The 25,359-nt window shown below is 36.2% G+C and overlaps 1 protein-coding gene across 1 annotated transcript in view; it reads right to left on the reverse strand.

The window, feature by feature from the left end:
• The window catches only part of LOC135076824 (suppressor of lurcher protein 1-like), a 110,831-nt gene that overhangs the window by 49,109 nt on the left and 36,363 nt on the right, over positions 1-25,359 (reverse strand). The window contains exons 3-4 of the mRNA XM_063971291.1: positions 21,996-22,068; positions 12,863-13,043 (exon numbers count right to left, since the gene is read on the reverse strand). Of these exons, the coding sequence (XP_063827361.1) occupies positions 12,863-13,043; positions 21,996-22,068 (254 nt within the window). The remainder of the gene's footprint in view (positions 1-12,862; positions 13,044-21,995; positions 22,069-25,359) is intronic.

A 25,359-nucleotide genomic window follows, 5' to 3' on the forward strand; every position in this document is an offset into this window, starting at 1 on the left:
GATGCTTCCTTTAGATATTGCATTTGCAGTGAAGTTAGAATTCAGTTACATTTCAAGTTGAGTTAAATCCTTGCACGTGGCAAGATAATGCATTTGCATTTGAAGATTTTTTTTTCAATTTTGACTTGTTTTTGTGATAAGATCATTAAACTATCATTTGAATATTTAACTACTGTTACCTGTACCTCTAGCATGAACAACTTTCGTCTTCAAATCGTTTGCGTATTCGTTAAAATTCGATACTCAACCTTCGAATTAAACGATAACGTGACAATTTTGACTCTCAAAATAAGTTTCGTGCAACCATTTCTTACACTAAGTTCACTTTACGACACGTTCACAAGGGCGCTGTTGTAGTTTTTGTACTAAATCTTTTGATGGCGATTCGAGTACGCAAACGATTCGAACTCGAAAGTTTTTCGTGCTAGCCGTACTGATGTAATATCTTCTGTAAATTGTCTCTATAAATACTAAATGACGTTACAACCAAAAAGTTGCTAATATCTGCTCTATTATGATGAAACAGTCCCATTCAAAGTGTAGTATCATTACTTACCAAATCTAAATATACATATAAAAGGAGAAACTGACTGACTGACTGACTGACATATCAACGCACAGCCTAAACGGCTAAACGTAGGCAATTGAAATTTGGAAGGGACGTAGCTTAGGTACAATAGAGGTGTACTAAGAAATGAATTCCCGAAATTCCCACGGGAACGGAAATTAGCGGGAAAATCCTTTTGTATGAAAAATCTAAACCGCTTAAGTTAGACGCTTGAATTTGGCATGCAGGTACCTTAGTAAACTTAAAGCTTAGTTACAACAGGATATTGCAAAATTCCCACGGGAACTGGAGTTAGCGGGAAAAAACATTTGTATGAAAAAATCTAAACCGCGTAAGATAGATGAAGGGGGTAAAACGGGATCCACGCGTTCGATGTCGCGGGCGGCCGCTAGTTAATGTATAAAAGGTCGAGTCTCATGCTCGAATGCAACAATTTAATAAGACAATCTAGCCACAGTATCTCAAAACGCAAATTGGATTTGTTGGCATCCTAATTAACTTTCCCTTTTACGCATCAAATTGAGAATTACCCATTATGAGACTTTTTACAACTGAGAATTTCTTTGCCATAAATCATCCAGAACGGTTCTTATTACGCACTGAAGACAGAACTCCAATTACCATAAATCACAAAACGAAAGTAGATTAATACTTATTATCATTAAACTCAAGTCCATTTTTCTCGAGTTATTATTCTAGAAACGCGACGCTTCAACGAAATTAATGTCGAAAGAAATCCTTTGTAGCTAGAAAATTCATTCGCTGCTCTCTTGACACCAATTTCACCACAATTAAGTTGTTGAAAATTAAATTATTTCACTGCCATTGTGCCGTCGTCTACTGAAAAGGGTGAAGCCTTAACGGGACTGCAATGAGCGTTTTTAAAAACAAGTGAAGTTTGTTTTGAAGTTTTTTTTTCATTTTTAACACCTTTTTAAGCTCTTTCTGACTCTAACATCACATCAACTAAAAGGTTTCAAACCAAATAGATTTATTTAAGTTTTCATGCCAAAACCACTGAATCAATTAATTTAGACATAAGAACCTAGAAGGATTTTTATCAAAACTATTAGAGGATTTTCGGTGGCTGAAATTATATTAATAAAATCCAGTCTTTTTAAGAATAAACAAATCTCTAAATTGAATGTATGAAATCCCAAAAAACTTTGCCCTGTATTTTCTTCCAGAACATTATTTTCCAAAACGCCTGCAATCTATTGTCCGCTGCAAGCAAGCGGTACGTTTTTTCTTCACGTGTTAGATAAAAGCCCGTCCCACGCCCCAGTGGGTGTGATGCCGTTGCCAATTTGAGTTACACTGAGCCCGGGCTATAAATTAAAAAAGAAGTTTTCAACGGAAAATTGGGAAGCTAAACAAAAAAGATAGCGGGGAATTTATGTGCAAGCGCCAACGGGTTGAGATAAAAATAATTGAGGATGTGGGAACACTACTATGTATTACTATACGTGATGCAACACGCCTTTGTACTAAGTAGACGACTAAACGAGAGGGAATCGCCCGAGTTAAAATCCTAGTTGGGACAAATTCAATCCTCAAATTGGTTAAAATGACAATCCTATTTTTAAAATTATATCTCTTTCGAGCAGCGTGGGACGTCCACCCACACAAATACGTAGCGGGAAGGCGCTGGATGGCGATATGGATATCTTTGGGGGACGCCTATAATCAGCAGTCAAGTGGATGTTCTGTGGCTGAAATGATGATGATAGTGACACATAGTGATCTCTTCCGAGAGCATATAAATTCTTCAACTATATTGAAGCATAAGACATTTTGTGTGAAGTCTTTCATCAAATTCAGAGTCAGTTAACCTCAGCTGTTACAATCCACATGATTTGAAGACAATGGAAAATGGCAACCCCATAACCAGATCCCAAAGGGAAGTCCCGAAAACCAAAAAGTTTGCCACTAAAGATAATATTGCTTTCGTCATATTACTAGCACCGTTAGATTTCATTCGAGGATATTTTCCGAGTCAAGCGGGAAAATTGAATGTAACATGAAGGGTACGTTTTAATAGGCTCGTTTTACTGCACGGAACGCTCGTAATGGGAGTATTTGGCTAGCATTTTAAATAGTTCCATCCACTTTATAGATGTTTAGGAGTAGGTGATATCTCAGTGTCGTGGAATTTCGTTTGTAAAATTGTTTGTTGGAGTAAAAACCCTTGCTTATGCATTTGCATTCTCACAATAAAAATGACAATCTGAAAATCACAAATGCATGAACATACAAGATTTATTTGGCACTCGATAGCATCATGTGAAACGTCCAGAGGTAGATAATAATACATTTAATAATTGTTATCAGACCTTTTCAATAAGCTAATCCATTAGGTATTTCAATAGGTTAATATACAACTTAGATAGACGCCTATAAAAGCAGACCTACAAATTTTTCGAGCGTATGATATCAAGTATAACGTTAACATAATGACACAAACAATCTTAACCTTTCAAATGTCCAAGATGGGTGCTTATAGTCGTCCTGCCGGAAATCCTTTTCATCCAATGTCACTGAACAATGGTGTCTGACATCTGATATTCTGTCAATGTCAAACGTACACGTTACACGATTTGTTAGACAAAGAGATATCCGCAATCGAGTTTACATCAATCACTGCCTCGGACTTGGTGAAAAAACGCGTTAGTTTTTTGCCGGACCTATGATATTAGGAAGATGTGAAAAGGAACGTGATGATATCCGGAATATAACGGATTATACTCCAGCAGAATAGTATGACAGACGGCATTGAATTTGAGGGTTTTTCGCAATGATGACAGTGTAAAGAAGTCAACATAAATCTTCAGACTAGGCAACCATTTAGATAGCAATTCTTTTATCGGTGAAGATTGTGAAATGAATAATCGCATAAGCATTAGCAAGGTTCTTGTTTCTGGAGTGGGGGCCACGTACTGAAAAACGCAGCGCAGGTGGACCGACGATCTTTTATAGGATGTAGGCCGCTACCTATGCATGCTGCTACCAACCGGGCGATGTGGAAGTCATTGGCCTATACTCAGCAGTGAACTGGACGACCTGTGGCTGAAATGATGATAATGATGAAGATGAACAAAATATTTACAATAAACAACCAAATGTACGTATCAATTCTACCTGTCGTTTCTACATAACCTGCCGAAATCAATTCCCGCCATTCTGCCTCTATAAATCACGTGACCGACGACTGCGTCGCGCGCCTAATCGCGCGGCATTAACAAATGATACGCACCATATATCGCACCTTTTGTTGCTGTTGTGATATTGTCAGAACAGAGGGTTTGTGGAGGCTGATGAATGGTTAATAATAACTGTGTTTATTATTTTGGTGAGATTATTATAATTCATATTTATGGTTTCTCTATAAGACTAATGCGAGCTACTTTTACTCTACACATGATATTAAATCGTCGCCTTTGAGTGAAAACCTCGGGAATGCCTTTTTTTTAATACCTACTTATGCATTTCAGTCAATGTTACATAATAACAATTCTGGATATGAAAGCGGAGAAAATACTTCTTTTACATCTAAGAAGTTTTCAATCTAAGGCGTCGAAATGCAGTTTTCACAATTTCATTTTACACTTTTATGCAAAATTATTGTTGTATTTGTATCGCTTTGTTGTGGCAAAATAAGTCATATTACAGTCGCCAGCAAGCAATTTAACATATTACAAAAGAACACATACATAATATTACAAATAAGGTAAGATGCAGAGTTATCTTGATATGCCGAATTAAAAAACGCGTCAAAAAAAACATACATAATGCAATCTCCCAACGTTCTAAGTGACAGACCCTAAAATACGGCTGCCTGAAACGTACTCTGTTATTTATTAGTTCCGACCCGGTTGTCGGTGGCGTCACTAGAGTACGCGTCACTTGATCTATATCCAGTGAGCTGTGAATTTGATATGAATGGAGGAACGTGGTAGAAAATATATTCATAGTTGGAAATGAGTTGCAAATAGCATTTTGATTGTATTTATATTAACGCTTATAGATCATTAATATTAAAATGGTCGTGTGTAAAATATATTATAAGGTATGATAAATTCTTACTCTACATTTCGAATTACCTACTAATTACATGTGTAGTTAAACGTCCTGTCATTTAGCGACTGCTTAAGTCCGACATAAAGCTTGTAGATTACTGGCATCTGTTTTTTTACAATAAGCCCAATGTTGTGGTTTTGGTGAATATATTTTACGTACGGTAATTGATCGACCGAAAATAGGTGACACGACCCTACCTCACCTCAGAAACGTCTCAAAATTTTCTGATATTTTTACGGTTATTTTATTACTTTAATTGTTTGCTGTTCCACTTTAAAACACTTTCAAGTGTCCGTGGAGCCACATACGAGTAAAATGCATGTTAACAGTATTCTTAACTGTTCGTGCAAGTTCAGGTTTGTTTATTTAAATGGCAAAAGTTTTATTTCCACTTTATTTCCTTGAACCGCTAAAGATATAAAATTAAATGAAAATTCGGGAAAAGCTGCAGCTGAGAGCAATATAAAGTTAAATCGTGTGTTTATCGCCGTTTTAAATGGTAGTTTTTAGTAGTAGTAATTTGAGTTTGAAATGTTATTGATATGAGAATTGCAAAAAAAACAATTTAGAATTAATATCGATAAAACATTAACACTAGAAAGGCCGCCGTCCCATTTTTGTCCCACTCGCGAGTTTGATCAGCTCTAACTTTTTTATTTTTCAACGAAAGTCCATGAAACTTTTTGACTTTTGCTGATTTATTGAATTTTATCATTTTTTAATGTTTTTGATAATATAACATTAATAGAAATTTTTTAAAAATCGGTTTTACCTAGAAGCGCCACTGGGTCATTTTTGTCCCACCCTGGTATTTGCAACAATAATTCTATGAAGAGTCCTTGTTTCGAGGAGATACGAGTGTGGAGAGGTGAGGAGCGTTTAGGTGACGACGTGACAATGCAGAAATGTAAATATTATGTACTAGTTTTTGCCTGTGACTTCACACGTGAGAAATTAAGTTTATCATAGAAGGACCTAATTTCTTGACACTTATCGTTGTTATTTGACCAAATAACTGATGTTATTGTAAATTATAGCCTATATTATATTATTCTGAAGTATTAACAATAAAACTGCAAAGTTTTATTAAGATCGGCTTAGTATTTTTTGCGTAAAAGAGTGAAAAACCATCCATCGATCTAACCATGAATCCATACTCACTTTGTTCAAGTTCAAGACTATATCCACCCATTCATCCTTCCTATACATTCATCAGTCCATCCATCCTTCAATTTATCAATCTTTATTAACTTTTACATTTATAATATTAGTAGGAAGGTGGCTTCCGGACATTGGACAGTTCATACATTGTATGATTTGATACACTTTTAAAATGTGTGACTTATAATTTTTTTTAAATTAAACGTACATACTTTTCATTGATACTGGTAAAAAACTTCACTGTGTGTGTACGGATAACAGAAAAATAACCATACCCATAGAAATTCCTAAACACATAGTACACCAGAGAGACAAAAAAACCATACAAAAAAACTTTGTGCAAAATGTGCACTATTATTTGTAAGATATTTATTTTTCCTTCAAAAATAATAATGTATAGTTAAAATAGTAATTTAATAATTTTAATACAATATAACACAATGTAATATGTGACTATTTTTATATGAAACCAAAAATATCTGACTTTTAATAATTCAAAATTAAAATTGAATACATTTATATTTTTAGAGAAATAAGTACATATTGATTTAACTATAAGATAAACCCTTTTTTAAGGACACTACAAATAGTTTTAACCATAATGTTCATGCCTGAAACTAAAAAATGTTACAAAATATATGCTGGGACAAAATTGACCCAGCGGCGCTTTTAGGGGGGTCGTAATCTTCGGCACTTCTAGTGTTAATAGTTGATCAAAAATATCCCACCCTAAAATATAATGAAGATCTATCTATGGTCTACAAGAACTTCGGATTATCTTACGATTGCATGTGTTCGGAGTACAACCATACCGAAACAGACTTGTCATTTCCAACGCTTTTTTAGTACATTAGCCACAGTTTTGAAAAACGGGCATGTCTCGCAAAAAATATAACCCCATTTCAACCCCACTACAAATACTAATGCAGTAGGCTCAGAATGAATCAATCATTCATTATATTACTAGGGTTCCATGCTATCGATCTTGAACGGCTGCACCAGCTGTTTAGGAACCTGCATATTTTGGCACTTCGCCATCTTTCATCAATTAGGTCATTCATCCATCAGACGAGTGATGATAAAGCGTTTAGCACGCATTTGCTTCAAGAACTATTTTGGCATGAGCCAAGACAAGTAAGTTCGCTTTTACAACTTTACATACAATAACAGTAAAAGTGAATTACGCTATAGGGTCACAAATGTTGAGCTTACAACAAACGTGCTATACCTACCAGTAGCGCAGTTCATTGTTTTGGTCAGTTATCAGTAGGTACCTCAGCTCCTCCCACTTCCACACAATCGTACATAATTGATAGATATTATGTAGGTAGCTACGAAACAGAATATGTAATTTCTGGTTTGTACCAAAGTGGACAGGAGAGGAGGTGTTTAAATCATCATCATCATAATCATTTCAGCCATAGGACGTCCACTGCTGAACATAGGCCTCCCCAATGCTTTCCATGTTGATCGATTGGTAGCGGCCTGCGTCCAGTGCTTCCCTGCTGCCCTCTCCATAGCATTAGGTGTTTAAATAAACAATCCAATTTCCGAACCGAAGCTGAGTGGAGAGTTGGTGTCGAAATATGATTGGTTTTTCGAAAACACCTCTTCTTCTCTCCGCTTTGGTGGAAACGGGGTCTTACGCCCGTATTCAAAAACGATGCTTGCATAAGTGAACCAGCAAATCGAACGCACAGCGTTGAATACAGCTCTGTGATTGGTTCATGTGTCACCCTGTGCGTTCACGTGCACTATAAGACCTCATAGTAATGTTTGTGAATACGGGCGTTAGTGTTCTTCTTCTTTTGCGCTGACATTACTGTAGTACCTATTTCTTTTGTAATTCTGTTCCACGTGAACGCGTATATTTACGGCCAACAATAGATGCGCGCGGACAGAGACAAACGACGAACAAACAGAAGATAGTTTGTAAGTTTGGATGGGCTACCTCTGATTCTCCTAGATGTGTCGCTAATGCAGTCTAGGCGCCAAGCTCGTCGATCTACTAACTCGCCGACATGAGTGGTCGACTTTAGACATGTTGTCAAAAGGCATAGAAAGTTCGAGTTGTTTTAAAAGATTTTTGGTGTCGGTCCAAGCTGGGCTGACGGCATGTATAAAGTTATTTAGGCGCACAGTACGGTAAGAGATGCCAACGTTGTATTTTCTTTCTTTATCACACAACATCTGTCTTCTGTTTCTTCTTTCAGCCGAATGATGTCCACTTAAGGACAAGACTTCAACGGTTCTGCGCTGCTCGCATTTAGGAGTTTTCACCGACTTTTACCAGGACATCGGTTTGCCCAGACTATACGGTCCGTCTACACGTCTTTTACCTGCTACATTATTGTAGTTAAAAATATGTAACAACTGTTCAAGTCACAGCACATTAGTCAGTAAAAGTACCTACTAAGTAGCAGGAAATCCAAATGCTATACTTGGTATTTTTCTGTAAGATGGGATAAGAGAAACGTAAGTAAACTATCATTTTTGCTGCAAGAAAATGGCTCAACATCTTTTAAAAACAATATGAACAGTTGCAAAGTGAATAGCTGATGCGATGTAACACTTTGAAGAACAACGGGTACACTCGATACCTACTTTGAAAGCTCTTTGCAGTTTTAGTACAGAATGTAAATTGGAAACAAGATTCTGTCCATGACGGTAGTTTACTTATCGTATTGAAAGGAGGATTGTACAAATTAGAGCCAACAAACAAAATAGGAAATTGCCTAGATAGACAAAAATAAGACACAACATTGAAAATGTATACGGCAGCCACCAGGGGGTAAATACAATTTTCAAATTGCTTTCATTCATTTTTATTTTATTTTAAAGTTAACGCTGTACCTACCTCTATCTGTCACTCAGGGAATTTTTGGTGTTGAAAAACTTACTCAATTTGGAATTCTCTAGGGACTATTGAAAAAAGACCGTTCATAAATATAAATCTCTCAATTAAAACGCGTCGTCGTCAATACTAATAAAAATACGATTTATCGCAACTTTCCCGCTAATTCCCGTTCCCGTGGGAATTCCTAAGTATAACCTGCCCAGGAGTATGAAGAATAATTGTACCAAGTTTCGTTAAAATCCGTCGAGTAGTTTTTGTTTCTATAAGGAACATACATACGGACAGACAGACAGACAGACAAAAATTTTACTGATTGCATTTTTGGCATCAGTATCGATCACTAATCACCCCCTGATAGTTAATTTGACAATATATTTCATGTACAGAATTGACCTCTCTACAGATTTATTATAAGTATAGATTATATCAGTATAATATGTTTGTACCAAAATAGCACAATCACAACCACCATAGATGCCATCTGTGTTAAACTCGATGAGCCCTCGTAATCGCTAGAAATGGTTTAAATTATAGTTACCTTTTATCGCAGTAAAGGTTTTACATAAATGGGTCTTGAACCCAAAATTAATATTGTTGCAATTTCCAACGACATTATTTTATTTCTATCAGGTGTCTATTGTGAAAGACATACAGACTTTAGTGAAAAATACGGAACCTTTAAAAATAAGGGCACTGTCTCAGCCGGTTCCAACAAAAAGTTCTAGGCACGCAATATCAGACCAAATATTAAAACCCCTATCAAAAAGTTAGCCAAAGTTCTAAATAAAATGATACTTTCGACTTCTAAAGGACAACAAACCAATATTCGGCCAGGTCGTTAAAATTAATGGCCAGAATACATGCACGAGCCAAACGTGGAACACATTAAAACTTTCGTTCGATAAATATTGAAGGGCCATTCGAACTAACACTTATTGCACACAGTTGAATATTTTGTTTTCGAACTACTTTTACAACTAGTTTAATGACATGTGGTCATTCGCTGGAAACTCTCAAGGTTCTTAAATGTTAGATTTTAATATGCATTGCTATCGACCAATCCTTTCAGCCGGATTCCGTCAAGTTTTGAAAAATGCCTCCAGCAACCTTCACCAATTCGTTAGTCCACCGAGTGTGAGACTCGCCTACACTACGTTGTCCTTCAAGTGGCGGCCACGGATCGACCGATGTCATAATGAATCAATACAAAAACACTTCCATGATCTTTTAGTTAACCTATTGTAGGTGAAAATAGTTCCATGCATCGGAAGACACGTTAAGCCGTCGGTCTTACAGAGCCAGTCAGATACAGGGTGTCTAATAAAGCCTGACATAGAGCTGTGACATTGTTGCCACACGAAAAAAGTTTTTTTTTACTGTGAGAGCAACATTGAACAACAAATCAAAGTAATAGAAGCAACGTTTGAAACCCTGTATTTCTTGTAAAGAATTCATTAGAGAAGCGAGGCGTTTTATACAGCTCTTATAACAGCTGTAACAACGGCATAGCACTTGAAAGATTAGTTCACACCCATTAGCAGAAGAGCAACGAATTGTAAAAAACATTTCAATTAAGTACCAGATTGGATGGCGCTAGAACAAAAATGGTATTCACTTGTGTGCGATGACAAGTCGTTTAGAAATAGTTGCTATTTGTTGCATATTCTTGGTTAAATAACGAGTAGCAGATTGGTTTGGACTGAAAAAGAAAAATAACTGGCCAGTTTAAAAAAAAAGTTGAACAAGTTTAACTCCTTTAATATCCTACATGTTAACGTAATTCATCATCACTACATAAAACATAGAAATGCGAATAAATAATGTAAGAATATCAGTCTCGTATTCGTATCACGACTATAAAGCAAAGATCTGAATAAGGTAAGAAAATAAATTATAATATTATGTAAATCTTATAACGGCCCACAATTCTCAGCGTCAGGCATTAAAAAGAGGGTGTTCGCAAGATCATGTAAACCAGACCTAACAATTTAATAAAATGGATGTAGACCGGGAGTCGCATAGTCAGGGATACTTACGGCAAAATGAACGTTATTGCCTCCACAATGGCTGTCTTTAAACATTTACATGGTCTACTTTATTACGACAAATGTGTCGAAAATGTAAATGGGAACTGAGTGTTTGGCGGGATTTTACCGAGTCAAAGGTCAGAGCAGTTGTTCATTTGATATTTTATACGTTATTTGAGCGTAGAAAGCAACATTTTACTGTTGCGATATAATATTTACTTGAATAGAATTCATAAGAAATGAGCTGCCCTTGAATTCATAATGTAGTTATGTATCGATAATGTATGTATCGTATGTAGTCTATTGGGCAAGTGCTGCGGTGCTTCTGCCATGTATGTTAAATTATTTGAAAAATACGTCTATTTTTACGGTGTTATTTTCCTTCTAATGGTTTGCAGCATGAACATGGTACGTAATTTTGGCTCTAATGAGAACATTCAATATATCAGACTGCTAGTATTTTCCGATAATGTCGTTTACCACATTATCCAGACATATCTTTGTGACTGGGCAACTTCCACCAAACATTGGGTCTTCCCAAAATGATAACTATTTATAACTAGACCATTCCCCCGATTCTGATATCCCCAACAAAGGAAAAGTCCGTCATTAGACGGCCTACGATGACCCCCGCTTATCCAGCGAACGAGCCAGAAATACCTCGATTCACTCCAAGTACTGCCCTAATTCGGCATGGTTTATTCATGAGACTAAATAGACAATGACCGTGCTTAGCTAGAGTTCCAGAGTAGTGAGTGATTCCGCCACGAGCTGATTTAGTACAACGCAATGTTTGTGCCCTGTAAATTAACTGCGCGATGCAGTGTTGGGTTGGGAGACCGTGTCAACATGCCCTGTCGGAATATATTGGATGGAATTGGCAAATTATAGGGAAAATACAATACAAGTTTTTGTAGCTGCACCACACTTGGCAAATGGATGACATAATTTGTATGGTGTAGGTACACTCTACGCAATTACCTACTAAGTATGTTGTTCTTGGGTTTTTTTTACATTACTTGCTGTGTCCACGACTTCGTACGCATGAAAATAGTTAGTCCCGTTTTTTTGCAACATTTTTCATTGCTGTTCCGCTCTTATTAGTTGAAGCATGATGGTAAAGCCTAAAACTTTTCCCTATAATGGGCTATCCAAACAAAATTATTTTTTCAAATCGGATTAGTAGTGCCTAAGATTAGCTCGTTCAACCAAACTCTTCAGCGTTATAATATTACTACAGATATGCCATGTATTTTTCTGAGTTCAGGAGTTTCTTTCTGAGGAGTTGCTCTATGCCTTTTAAATTAAATTCTGCTGACGGAAAGCATCCTATGACTTTCTTAGAGCCCGTTCACAAAGCGGACTCCATTTTGCAGAATCGTTTTTAACGGGTAACGGATCTATCGACACTGGTTTAGTTTTTCATTCGTTGCCAGTTTCAGCGTTCTACTGAAATGGATCGGTTTGCCATCACCAAGAATTTTCAGACAACATCGATATACGATAAAATATTTACATAACTTACAATTTAAGGTCTCCTCATACCTACTTACTTTTACATACATCTTCATCTACAAATGGGTTTATAGGGTTTTCACAATATTACAGTTTTTGGTGATAAAATGATATGCGTATAACTTTCTTACCAATATCTTTGATGGATTCAGAATGATGTCGCAAAAGTTAACTTACCTACTCTCTCGCACCGTAAACGTAAGAGGTACGGATAAAAATACCTATACCTAGGCTATATGATAGTAGTAAGTAACATAAGTTATCACCAGTGATCGGATATTCGAATGAGATATTTACCTAAAGTTCATTTTTGTCTAGGAAATTATGGAAGCGGATTCTTAAAACATATTTTTTAAGTTTAAATCCTGCGATCCAGAATATTTGGGAATGCGAAACTAGTCAGTAACATGGTGAGGAAACGACATCTTTAGCATGTGGTACCTATTCCATATTCATAATAGCCAACACCTCAACTTTAGGCAAATAGGAAAGTGGTTTTAACAGCTACATTAGGCCCCTCGCCCACGGTGACTTTTTGTAGTGATGCTGTCGCGCGTTTCGTAAACGAACGACAGCATCGCTACTGACGCGCGTTAATCGAATCTACGAAAAGTCGCCGTGTGCGTAGGCCCTGGATGGTTAAGATCATAGACTCACTCAAGATGCTCCTTGTAGATGTCGAAGTCAGTGAACACTATCTCGACGATCTCATGCGGCGCTGCTAAGAAGGTGTAGAGTAAGCAGTCGATGCGCGGCGGGTACGGGCGAGGGTAGTCGGGACTGCTGAACGTGCCGCGCTCTTTGCCGTAGGTAGAGGTGAAGCGGAGGCAGGAACAACCTGTGCAAAAAGTGTTTACAATAATAAAACTTTTAGTCCTTCAATTACATAATCTAAAAATTTTAATCAAACAAGTCATTACGAAGTTGTCTTATTACGTCACATAGTGCTACACTTTTAAGCACGCCTTGACGTCACGGACTTCTTTTGAAATCTGTAAATTTTCATTAGTTTGAAAAATGAAAAATACGTGTCGAGTATTTTTTGAAAGGTAAGCTAACTGATGGACTAATTCAAACTTTTGCTTTTTTACCCAGGAAACATCCCTATTATTAAAGATAGGTACTTCTTTACTGATAAAAAATAAAAAAGACAAATCATTATGTAAACGACAAAATGGTGACACTGAAAACTACTAGGTACTTAGCACTTGCAGTGGCAAAAGTTATTTTACCCTGAAAAACTAATGCAGTCTTCACACCAAACCCAAAAGAGTCATCGACCTTGACACGTTGTCAAAAGTCATAGAAAGAACAAGTCGCTGGGCTGACTGCTGTGTAGAGTCTTTATAACTTTTGCTACGATATACGCTTTGATTTGAATCATTACGAATAGAGTCAAAATCAACAGACTGATCTATGTACAACATCTAGGTATTAATCCAAAAACTTTACTAAACCTTTGGTTTCTCAAAAATGCTGCTTCAATAAAATCATTTCAAAATTCACAGTTCGCAAACATGATTTAAAACTAATTTACTATAATCCGCCTAAACCAAACGGCTTACATATGTGATTTAGGCTCGCGTTGTGGATTAAATTATTCTAGTTGGGATAATATTATCAATTTGAATTTATATGGGATACCGGGACATGTATGCAGGATAGGCGGTATTACGGGAATGTCAAGAACGTTGTGTTGTGATACATTGGTAGGAAATTGGTACATAACGAATATTATTAAACTCTCATAAGTGCTGCGGCAACTACTTTTAAATTATGGCAAAATCTAAGTATACAGGGTGGAATTTTGTAATGCCACCTGGAGGGAAAGTACTCTTAATCCTGTAGATAGGAAATTTTACCAAAAGAAAACATTCCATTTTTTTGAAAAGAAAGAGAACTGCATTCAAAAATTTTCGATTTTTTTTTTTAAATTCACTACCATAGTAGGTACCATACAATTTTCTGTACATTAATTAAAATAATTTAAGGTTTCATGGTTTTCCTTTCATTTTATTTATCACGTTTGTTAGAGAGATTTTATCCTTATACTTAACCCTAACGATTGATGTAATAAAAATACAGGGTGTAATTTTTAATAGATTTTAGTTGGTTCGATTCCCGGGTGTGGCAAGCAAATTTTTGGAAATCTTTGAAAGCAGTTGTATTTCTTTTCAAAAATAAAGGAATATTTTCTTTGAGATTGTTTTTCTATCTACAATATTATGAGTACTTTCCCTCCAGGTGGCATTACAAAATTCCACCCTGTATAATGTATAAAAACTAAAGGTCACTGATTAACTGACTCACTCATCACTAAATCTCAGAAACTACAAGTGCTAGGAGTCTCGAATTTTACATGGGGGTTCCTTTTAGAACGAAGGTGCTCACTAAGAACGGATTTTACGAAACTCCAACCCTAAGGGGTACGCGTACGAAGTCGCGGGCGGACGCTAGTACCTATCAAATAAAAGCTTTACTACGGCATGACAAAAGTTAACTAACGATTATGTGCATAGGACTTATAGGTACTCAAAATACCTTCCTCTTACAAAATACGTTGTGGGTTCCAAGACTAGTTAGTTAAGTTAGTTGTCAAGTTGTGTTTCGTTAGCCGTTAGCGACTAACTTTGAACTTGATCGTAAATACACGTTGTTTTTACTTTGTCGTTCAACAAAGATAAAACGTTTAACGTTTACGTAAGGTTTAAAGTAGCCGCTAGAGGCGCTGTACAATCTATAATACATTTACTGTAATTTTTTTAGTCAGTCGCTATTGAGTACACTTAAATGTAAACCCATGGTAAGCAGAATAACGCCCGTATTCACAACAATACTATAAGGTATCACACATGAATCAATCACAGAGCTCTATTCAACGCTGTGTGTTGGATTTGCTGCTTCACTTAAGCAAGCATCGTTTGTGAATACGGGCGTGAGCAATCAAACGTGATACGCACTCTCTATTCACAGTACTCTTCAATAGAATGAATAGTTCTAGCACTACCATTGTAGGAACAAGTATATTCCCTCTATCTCTTCGTTGGACCTCAATGTTGACAAAGCAATCTACATTGACCCCCCAATTTAACCCTTTCACGGCTCGCAATGAATGGGAAATGTCGAGAATTGACGGGTCAAATGGTAGTGGTCTTAATAAGGTACAGGACTTAGCAGGTTTTATATTGTAGTGACATAGGCAGGCGTGTAATCGATGTAATGTAAAATTTAAAAATATAGGAGCAGAAGAAAATATAAGAGAGAAAAAATATCATAAATATGAAAAAGTAGACGCCCTCGTTCAAAATTTTTCAAAAGGCGTCTAAAGGACGTTGCACATTTATCAATCCGAAAAGGGATCGTAACCGTATCAATTCGAGGCGGTCAGTATTCTTTGTATGAAACTCCATACTGCAACGCACACTTATCCGAACTGTAACGTAAACGCCTCGCCTCGCGATTGACAGCGCGAGAAAAGCAATGACAGCTCGTGAAAGGTGATACGGTGTTGATCCTTTTCCGAGTTGATAAGTTTGCTATGAGCTTACAACTGTAAACGTTTAACTGATTTACCAAATCGCATTTTTTTTTATCCACAACGAGGAAGCTCTTGGCCTGTATCTCACTCAGTGACGATCAGGCCGAAGGTGGAAGCGAGCTTCACCCGGAATCCTCAACCACGGAGGAACTGGCTATCTTACCTCTAACTGCCGGAACACAACAATGCTGTTGACATTGTTGTTATGGCGACAGACTTAGGTAAGATGGTGGTAGCTAGCCAGGCGGACTTATAACAAGCCCTACCACCAACCAAACTGAACAGAAAAATCTGCCCCCACTGGGAATCGAACCCGGAACCTCTGCGTCTGAAGCAGGTGGTCTTACCACTAGACCACAGAGGCGGTTAAAAACAGCATTTCTGAAATAAAGAAGTTTTACATTCAAAAGAGCGGCCAGTCTATTGTCAAATATTCACCTCTATCTCGCCAATGCCTAATAAATTCAGTGGTAGTGCTAGGAACCAGGACAGGACCAAGTTTGTACAAGATGCAAGAGGGTAATTGGCGTGTATCTGCTGAGTTACGGCGTAGTCTTAGGGCAATGTACTGATTTATAGTTCATGTTATTTGTTTACTCCAGCAGGTAGGATTCAATATTGACCTTTAACAAGGTGTGCCTAGCCTGTGGCAAAATGTTCGTCATGCATGACACAGGTGATTAAGTACAAATTTAATGTGACAGGATTTGCAGAAATATTCTACAATTTTGGCTTCAGAACTTTATAAATGTTCTTTGAACTTTATTTGAACTTTAGTGTGTAAAAGTGTAAAAGTGCTTTTTTAAGCCTATTTACAGAAATAAATGAGTTTTATTGAGTTTTTATTGAGTTTTTTATTTTAGGTTACTGTTTGCCGTATGTATAATAGCGTTGAACTTGTGTGAAACCGTTCACACTGAAGTCGTAAAATCATACAGACACTAAAGAGGCACATATGTATGATACGCCAACCTTTAAATGGCATTTTTCATTGTTGGCTATTGATTTTGTGGAAATTTATTCTGCAGCGCACGCAAACATTTTCACTAATAAGTAATGTATACCTTTTGTAACTAATGCGTTAGCACATTTTGGCAAGAACTTAAATTAGTCTGGACGTCTATTCAATTATACTGTTACGTGCAAAGACCTTTGATGATTATTGAGTTATCAATACGATCCCTAGATGTAAACGTGTTAATACGTAAGTTAGACCTGAGACCATCTGGGATATTATGTAAAGTAGAATATGATAGGTGCAAAATAACAACTAACTAATCAAGAAATTCTTTAGAATAACTGACAAATATGGTTTTGCCTGGGCAGAATTTCATAATATTCCCATTCGTCGAAAGCTAGTGCACATTTCTAGGTTACCTGAAGTCCGAGGCACATTTGATTAAATTCCTCACTAACTATGAATGTATAAAATCTATTTAGATTGAAATGTTATACGAAACTTGTACTAATACTATTTTCCATCATCGCAACATAGGGCAGGTACTTCATCATCATCATCATTTCAGCCATAGGACGTCCACTGCTGAACATAGGCCTCCCCCAATGATTTCCATGTTGATCGATTAGTTGCGGCCTGCGTTCAGAGTCTTCCTTAGGGCATTAGGGCAGGTACTTGTAACGTATTTATTCTACCACTTATTACTATAATACTGAATAAAAAACAAATCACAAGTCTAACCCAACAAAGTGACTATACTTTAGCAACCCCATCTATCCCGGGGATTCACCCAGACACCGAAATGAAAACGAAGTAGCAAATGAACCGTTCCAAGAAGAAGTGTCGGACATTACGAGGCTGTCTCGTCCAAATGAATATTCAAGTAAGCCACGACAACTACCTAATATCCTGGTCAGATGAAAAAGCGGGGATATTTGTCTGGTCAAATTGAAAGTCGGCTAAATACAAGCTAAAACCTTTGGCTACAATTTTGAGACGTTAATGGTAATTTTTGTACATAGAAACGAAGATCTTAAATTAGATAAGCCATTTATATTAATACTTACCTACTTACCTAGTTTATTCTCAAACTACCGGCCGCCCGCGACTTCGTACGCGTCGATCCCGTTTTACCCCCTTAGGGGTGGAGTTTCGTAAAATCCTTTCTTACCGGATGCCTACGTCATAACATCTAACTGCATGCCAAATTTCAGCCCGATCCGTCCAGTGGTTTGGGCTGTGCGTTGATAGATCACTATGTCAGTCAGTCACCATTGAGTTCGAGTTGTATATGTATATTTAGAAGATGCAGACTTAGACCAAATGGCAGGACAGTATAGTATAGCGCATAATTCAGTCAATGCCTCACGTATGGGAGCGGCAAGGTGTTTTTGTTGACGTCAACGTCAAAGAGACTTTAAATGTGCTTCGATTGGTATGATCTGTCATGTATGAAGGTGTTTTTGTTGACGTCAACGTCAAAGAGACTTTAAATGTGCTTCGATTGGTATGATCTGTCATGTATGAAGGTGTTTTTGTTGACGTCAATGTCAAAGAGACTTTAAATGTGCTTCGATTGAAATGATCTGTCATGTATGAAGGTGTTTTTGTTGACGTCAACGTCAAAGAGACTTTAAATGTGCTTCGATTGATATGATCTGTCATGTATGAAGGTGTTTTTGTTGACGTCAACGTCAAAGAGACTTTAAATGTGCTTCGATTGGTATGCTCTGTCATGTCATAATATGCAAATGCCACCCCTTCCATGCCGCGCCCATACCTACCTCAGGCCCTGACTGAGTTAAGCGGAGTATAGCGGAGTTGCAGGTTCAAGTCCATGTAATTGTGAATTGTATAACCAATAAGGTGTCGCTAAAGCACACAGTTACAAGCGTAAAGTTACAGTACATTTACTTATATCAGAAGTTTTTGCGAACCATCTGTGCGCAACAATTTTGCTCCAAACTTCAAAGAGAGCATGTTAACAGCTGGGTTCACCGAAGATGTACGTTACTTTTGTGCTGCACATGTTGTTGATGAACATAAAACATATTCGCTGACGTGTTTCGCTTGAACTAACGACCTTAAAAAACGGGAGACCGTGCTTTTTAGCGATCTTTGGGGGAGCCCCAAGACTAGAAAAATACTGCAACTGAATTAATTATGCATTATGGTCACAATGACTTTAGAAGTAAATATTAAATGGTGACGTGGTTGACTGGCAGAGAATGCCATCCGGCATTAAGTCCGCCACAGTGCATTTGTTACTTTGTGTGCTGAAGTATAAATAAATAAAATAAATAAATAAATTTTTACTAACTTGAAAAATTTTATTACTTTGCTAGCAAACGAAGGGAAGGGAAAGGTGGGTTCGATTCCTATCTTTGGCAATTCGATTTGTTAATGCTAAAAAATCTATGTGCTAAAATTATGTGTGACGATTTGTTGTACGTTTTTTCTTTTCTGGATCAGCGACATTCGTGAAAGAAAACACCTAATCACAGGCACAGGTAGGGCACCTTATCTTAATTGCTAGATCTTCTAAAACATTCTTTAAAACGTGTGAATTATACAGAATAAATAAGATTGTTAAAGTAATCAACACACACTCCGAGGGAGGCATAGCTTATCTCCGTGAAAAGAGAATTTATCTTGTAATGTATTTGTTACGGTTAATGTGATGAATTGAAAATTATTAATAATAACCGGTTATTATGAATAATAACCGTTTATTATGAATAATTACCGACAGTCGCGGTAAAAGTGATAAATTAATCACATTTAACAGTGATTATTCAATAAATCAACCTTAGTACTAACAAATTTCATAAAAGAGAACAACATCTTGTGTACAGCCAAACTTTTGAACGTTTTGATATCATTAATATAATTTGGCATAATGAGTTTGGAATGTTTCTTGCATAATATTACTTTTCCATGATGCCTATAAAATAATGTTTTGATTTAAAGTGAAAAATAGGTTAAGGTGCGGCGGGGGTGGTCCTTGGGCCACCCCTAAGCCGCCTATTTAGTTTTGTAAACACATAATAGACCTCATATTAATCACATTTACCAAATCATGCGGTAATTATTCATAATAACCGGCGATTATTCATAATTTTCACATTTATCACTTTGACCGTAACATATTCATTCATTAGGTCATTCCACCCGTCTGGATCTAGCTAGGTAGAAATTTTACCTAAGCTCCTGCATCCATCTAATCTCTAGACGCCATTTTTCGACGAAATGGAAAGTAACCGTCCCCGGTTCAAATAAATTTTATTAAAGCAACCCTGCGAGTGAAAGATAGGTAAGTTATTTATACGTAAATTTATATTGAAAATTACGATCTCAATCACTTTTCGTTATTTGAATAAATCCTGAAATACTGAGTAAGAAGTTTTATCTTTATTAAGGTAACTTGAAAATGTTAGTGTCAAAAAAGAATTACACCAACTTTATAGAACATTGTGCTTTGAATCATAAAAAAGTATCCTAAGTTTATAAAAGTTTGAATAAATTGTTTTGACAACCTATGTTAAAATTAAAAAGTAAATGAAAAAACACTAGAAACTCAAGAACCTTTACTAAATCAAATTACATAAGAAGACAACGTTTTGAATTCATGGATTCATTGTTTTTGATATATCAAATACACGAGTATCACGAATTAATACACCACAAAAGCAAAATTAAGGAATCTGGAGCGAAACGTCTAATTACGACAGTGAAATGGCAACCCTAAGTCATTATTTTTGTAACATGAAACAATCATGAACTCCGAAGAAACGTTTCAAAATGTGTAATGTATTAGCAAGAACAAAATAAATAACATTAACATTATTTTATTTCTTTCAGTTTTAGACACTGAAATAACTTTTATTCATAAATATTCGAAACAAAATATTTTATAAGAATTTTGCCAAATGAATAGAGATGAAAATAAAATTTCAATTTACAAAACGCGCGAAAAAATACAGACCAAAATAATATACACTGACAAAACTACAGAGCAAGAAATAAATAAACAAACATAAACAAGTGCAAAAATATTGTTTTAAATATTTATATCTAAACGAAACATGGTTTGTAAATGTCATAACGAAACTCGTTTCATTCAAAGTAATCAAATTGAAAAAGTCGCTAGTTGAAACTTGGGCCGTTTTTCAAGCCAAAATTAATGTCAGACTAAACTTGTCAGATTTCATAAGAGTGTGTTCACATTTACAACTTCGATGGCGATTTACAGCACAATGCAAGCCAAAAAATATGAATTTAGTTCCAATGAGAAGTTGAGAGCGAATGGAAATTTTCCGCTTCGCCGATTGTCAAGTTTTTCAAGAAAGAAATTAAAATTTTGTATTACGGAAAGCAAAATTGCTTAGAGTATGTTATTAAAATATTTGTAGGGCAGGAATTTGAACAAGTAACCTGCAGATGACTGGGAACAGACTTTTAACCAATTGAACCCGAAATAATTTATGGCCATTCATTGCGCGAAACATTAAATATCACCTATTTTAGATGCCACAAGTGTTTGATGTGCGTTCATTTACCTAGTTACTACTTAGCCTAGGCGCAGACCACCAACTTTTAGTTGGCCGATAGTTGGACCCGATTCTAATTAGTATGAAATATCGGCCGATATCAAGTCGGTGTAATGTGCGCACTTACATACATGCCCATACTGATTAACAGCCAGACTATCTGCCGACAAACAATCGGTGGTCTGCGTGAATACTAAAGTTACAGTGAGCCTAGCACTGTAATTAGGTTTTAGTATGTAATGAATAGTGCCTATGTTCAAAGTTCATATTACTCTAGCAGCCGCCCGCGACTTCGTACGCGTGGATCCCGTTTTACCCCCTTCATCTATCTTATGCGGTAAGATTTTTTCATACAAATGTTTTTTCCCGCTAACTCCCGTTTCCGTAGGCATTTTGCAATATCCTGTTGTAACTAAGCTTTAAGTTTACTAAGGTACCTGCATGCCAAATTTCAAGCGTCTAACTTAAGCAGTTTAGATTTTTCATACAAAAGGATTTTCCCGCTAATTCCCGTTCCCGTGATAATTTCGGGAATTCCTTTTTTAGTGCACCTCTACGGTACCTAAGCTACGTCCCTTCCAAACTTCAAGTGCCTACGTTTAGCCGTTTAGGCTGTGCGTTGATATGTCAGTCAGTCAGTCAGTTTCTCCTTTTATATATTTAGATTTTGCTGACGTCAGCAGTGTGCACAGACCCTAACGGTCTTTTTACTGACGTCACTTAGATAAAACAGTTAATACTCACTCGGATTCACGGCGTGCCCTTCATCAACCGTGTGCAGAGATAAGTGGAGCAGCAGGATGAGCGTTGTTGACGTCTGCAAAAAAATTTACCGTTAAATGCGGAGTAATGAAGTCGGATTTATGTGGTTTGAAATTATATACGGTTGGACTTTAATTTTTAAAGTACGTGTTTTGACGTAGACTCCACTAGGGATGCATTTGGTTCACGAGTTTTTCCCCGGTTAATAGGATAGGTAGGTAGGTTTAGGTTTAATTACTTTCTATTCTTCATGCCTTAGAAGCATTTAAGTTTATAGTTTTAAAGTAGGTACATATTTGAGGCTGAAACTAAGCTGACCAAGTCTATATTGCCATTAAAATAAATGAAATAGAGTCGATCAATAAGGTACATCATCATCATAATCATCAAAATTAAGTCGGGAATCTTTTTGTAATAAACACGTAGAATTAAACATTCAAATGAAATCATTAATTTTATTTTCTAAACTTTAAACGTGGTCAAACATTTGTATGTGAGTTGAATTTTCCGACTTTGAAATTTTGAATTCTCGAAAACCGGATTATCATATCTATTATCTTTTCCTTGAAAACTCAAATGCTTAAAGCGCTTCGTGGAAATACTTTACAGCTCACTGACTCGAATGACGAAAGCCTAGTTATGAGGTGAAAGTAATTTGAAATTCTAAGTTTCGTTGAATATTTCTAAACGTTTATGCTTTAGTCATCGATCGCCTAAAGGCTTTTCTATTTAAGTGAAGATTTCATTACCACAGTAAAGAACCTATTGCGTGGTAATACGAGTGTAATAAAATAAAATTTCAGCAGGTGTCAAGTCATATTATATTCACTTCAGGGCGATACATTGCTGTACGCATGTTACCATAATATCACCTTTTCAGTCCATCAGGGACCAGGGTGTTTCGTACCAGCAATTTCGTAACCAAAATTTAAATAAATATTATCCTATATTGTAGGTAGGTACAAATGGTCTGACATTGAAATGGATATCAATAGAAAACAATAATGGTAAAGACTTGCAGAGAACAGAAATTATTTAGTGGGAAAAATTATTTAGTTAAGAAAATATTTTTTCTTTTCTCAACTCTAACAAAAATAGGTTTACGATTATTTTATCTTTTACGTGCTTAAAATCTAGTATGTGTTCCATGCCGTTATTAAAGGACATTGTCAGAAACCGCCTAAAAAACCGCCCAAAAACATTAACCCATCATAATTATTTTCTATTTTTTTTAATACATTAAGCACCCTTTCATTCTAATGGACACTTAAGCATTGAAAAATTAAATAAATAAGTCTTTTAACGTTTATTCTATAATACTATTACAACTTCCGGACGTTTTGGTGCGTGGCATGGTCTAAAACCTATCAAGTTCCATAATTTTTGCCGATAAAATCTGTACGAGGCATTACCGTACTTTATTGCTGGGAGTCCATGTATAGTGATGTTCCTGCGGCCATCATAGACAATAAAATATCGATTTTGAAAATAAAATAAATCGATTAAACTGCTTTGAAGACTAGATTTGCGTTAAAAGCTAAAAAGATATTGACAGTTTGACACTATTACAAGAAGATATCTAAAGTGTCCAACTGGTCGAAGGTCGTAAATAAAATAAAAATAATTAGGACCATAAACTGATATTCATGGTATCATAACTGTAAAAGTGTCAGAATCCGATGTTGAATCCAATGCCAGTTGAAGTGTGAGAAACATATATATATTTTTTTTATGTGACAGGAGGCAAATGAGCAGACGGATCACCTGATATCAACCTAGTATAGTTGCCAGTCTCTCATAATCTATGCCAATGAGGGTTTTCGCGATTGAAAAATCCGCCAGATGGCAATACGTAGACGTGAGGTCCAAATGCTGCATGATTGGTTATTTTTGACATGACATTGACAGATATCCACCAATCATGCAGCATTTGGACCTCGCGTCTACGTATTGCCATCTCGCGGATTTTTCAATCGCGAAAACCCTCATTCATAGCACATGTATAATAATAGACCAAATGAACTTTTATAGATTGTGAAAGAGAAGATAAAGATTTTATTATTTTATTAAAATCTTGCCACGAGGTAGTTTTTCAGTAGAAACCAGGATTGGATAATCGCTACAGGCAAGTATCAGAACATTTTATAAATATTTTTAATCGATTATATCCATGTGAATCGTTTTAATAAATTGTCATTTTACTTTTTCAATTAAAACTTTTTCAATCCCTAGTCTTGTCAAACTGTCATAATGTCAACAAATTATAAATGTCACGTCAGTTGACTCAATTTCAGTCTTCTGTGCGTTTATTGTATTTTTATTTCAATGAAATAGTGCTAAAGGGTTAGTACTAAAACTGAAAGCCTTTTTTCAGAAAGAAAACCAATGTGGTGCCCTTATTATTCATGCTGTTTGAAAGTTACAAGTCAGTGATACAGAGTTGCCGACATTATAACTCCGTAGTGATACCATACCAAAGAAGAAGTTTTCCTAAACACTTGTGTTGTTTTTATATGTGATCGAATAAAAAGGATTAATTCTACTGCTCAAATGGAATAACTTATCCCAAGAGACCGAATATAAAAAAAACCTCTCCATAGAAATTATCACCATCACGAGGATGTGAATTTTTTTGAGAATTTGATATTGGTCCTGTAAGAAAAGTAGTTGTATTTCAGTAGTAGAATCAACCCTTCTTGTTTCATCAGCAAGAGTAACTATAAAAACGCCCTGTAGGTAGGTATTATTAAGCTGAAGAGTTTGTTTAGTGTCAAAGACTGTCACACAGTGTAACTTAAATTGGCATATTATGATAATGAACATAAAAACTTAAATAAATATTTATGTTAATATTTTTTCTATTTATTTATTTTCCCAAAGCTTCACAGTGACAGCTGATACAGCAATACTGTTAACAAAACAGTAAAACTAAACTTGGAACAAACTGTTACAAATATGAGGGGTTTAATATTTTACAAATTAAAATAAAACCGCATGTTGCTTTACTTTCTCGTATAGGTAATAAATGTAATTAATGGCTAGATTATTAATGTTACTTTGTTACCCTCAATAGTGAGGAAATCTTATAAAATGGTAACCCTGATTTTTATTGTCATTCAAGTGCTCTTTCTTCGCATAGGCTTCTGTGATTTGGCCAAGGGCCACACACATTGCGATAACATTATGCGACATTGATTTGACAGCAGCGGAGTGAACTTGCGACTATGCAAAATGATACCCTGTAATCGTAGCGCATACAGACATAGACTGGGCGGGGCACATAGCTCGTAGAGCTGATGGCCGCTGGGGCAGGAAAGTTCTTGAGTGGCGACCACGAGCCGAAAGA

Source organism: Ostrinia nubilalis, chromosome 12 (genome assembly GCF_963855985.1).
Source record: "Ostrinia nubilalis chromosome 12, ilOstNubi1.1, whole genome shotgun sequence".
Classification (NCBI taxonomy): domain Eukaryota; kingdom Metazoa; phylum Arthropoda; class Insecta; order Lepidoptera; family Crambidae; genus Ostrinia; species Ostrinia nubilalis.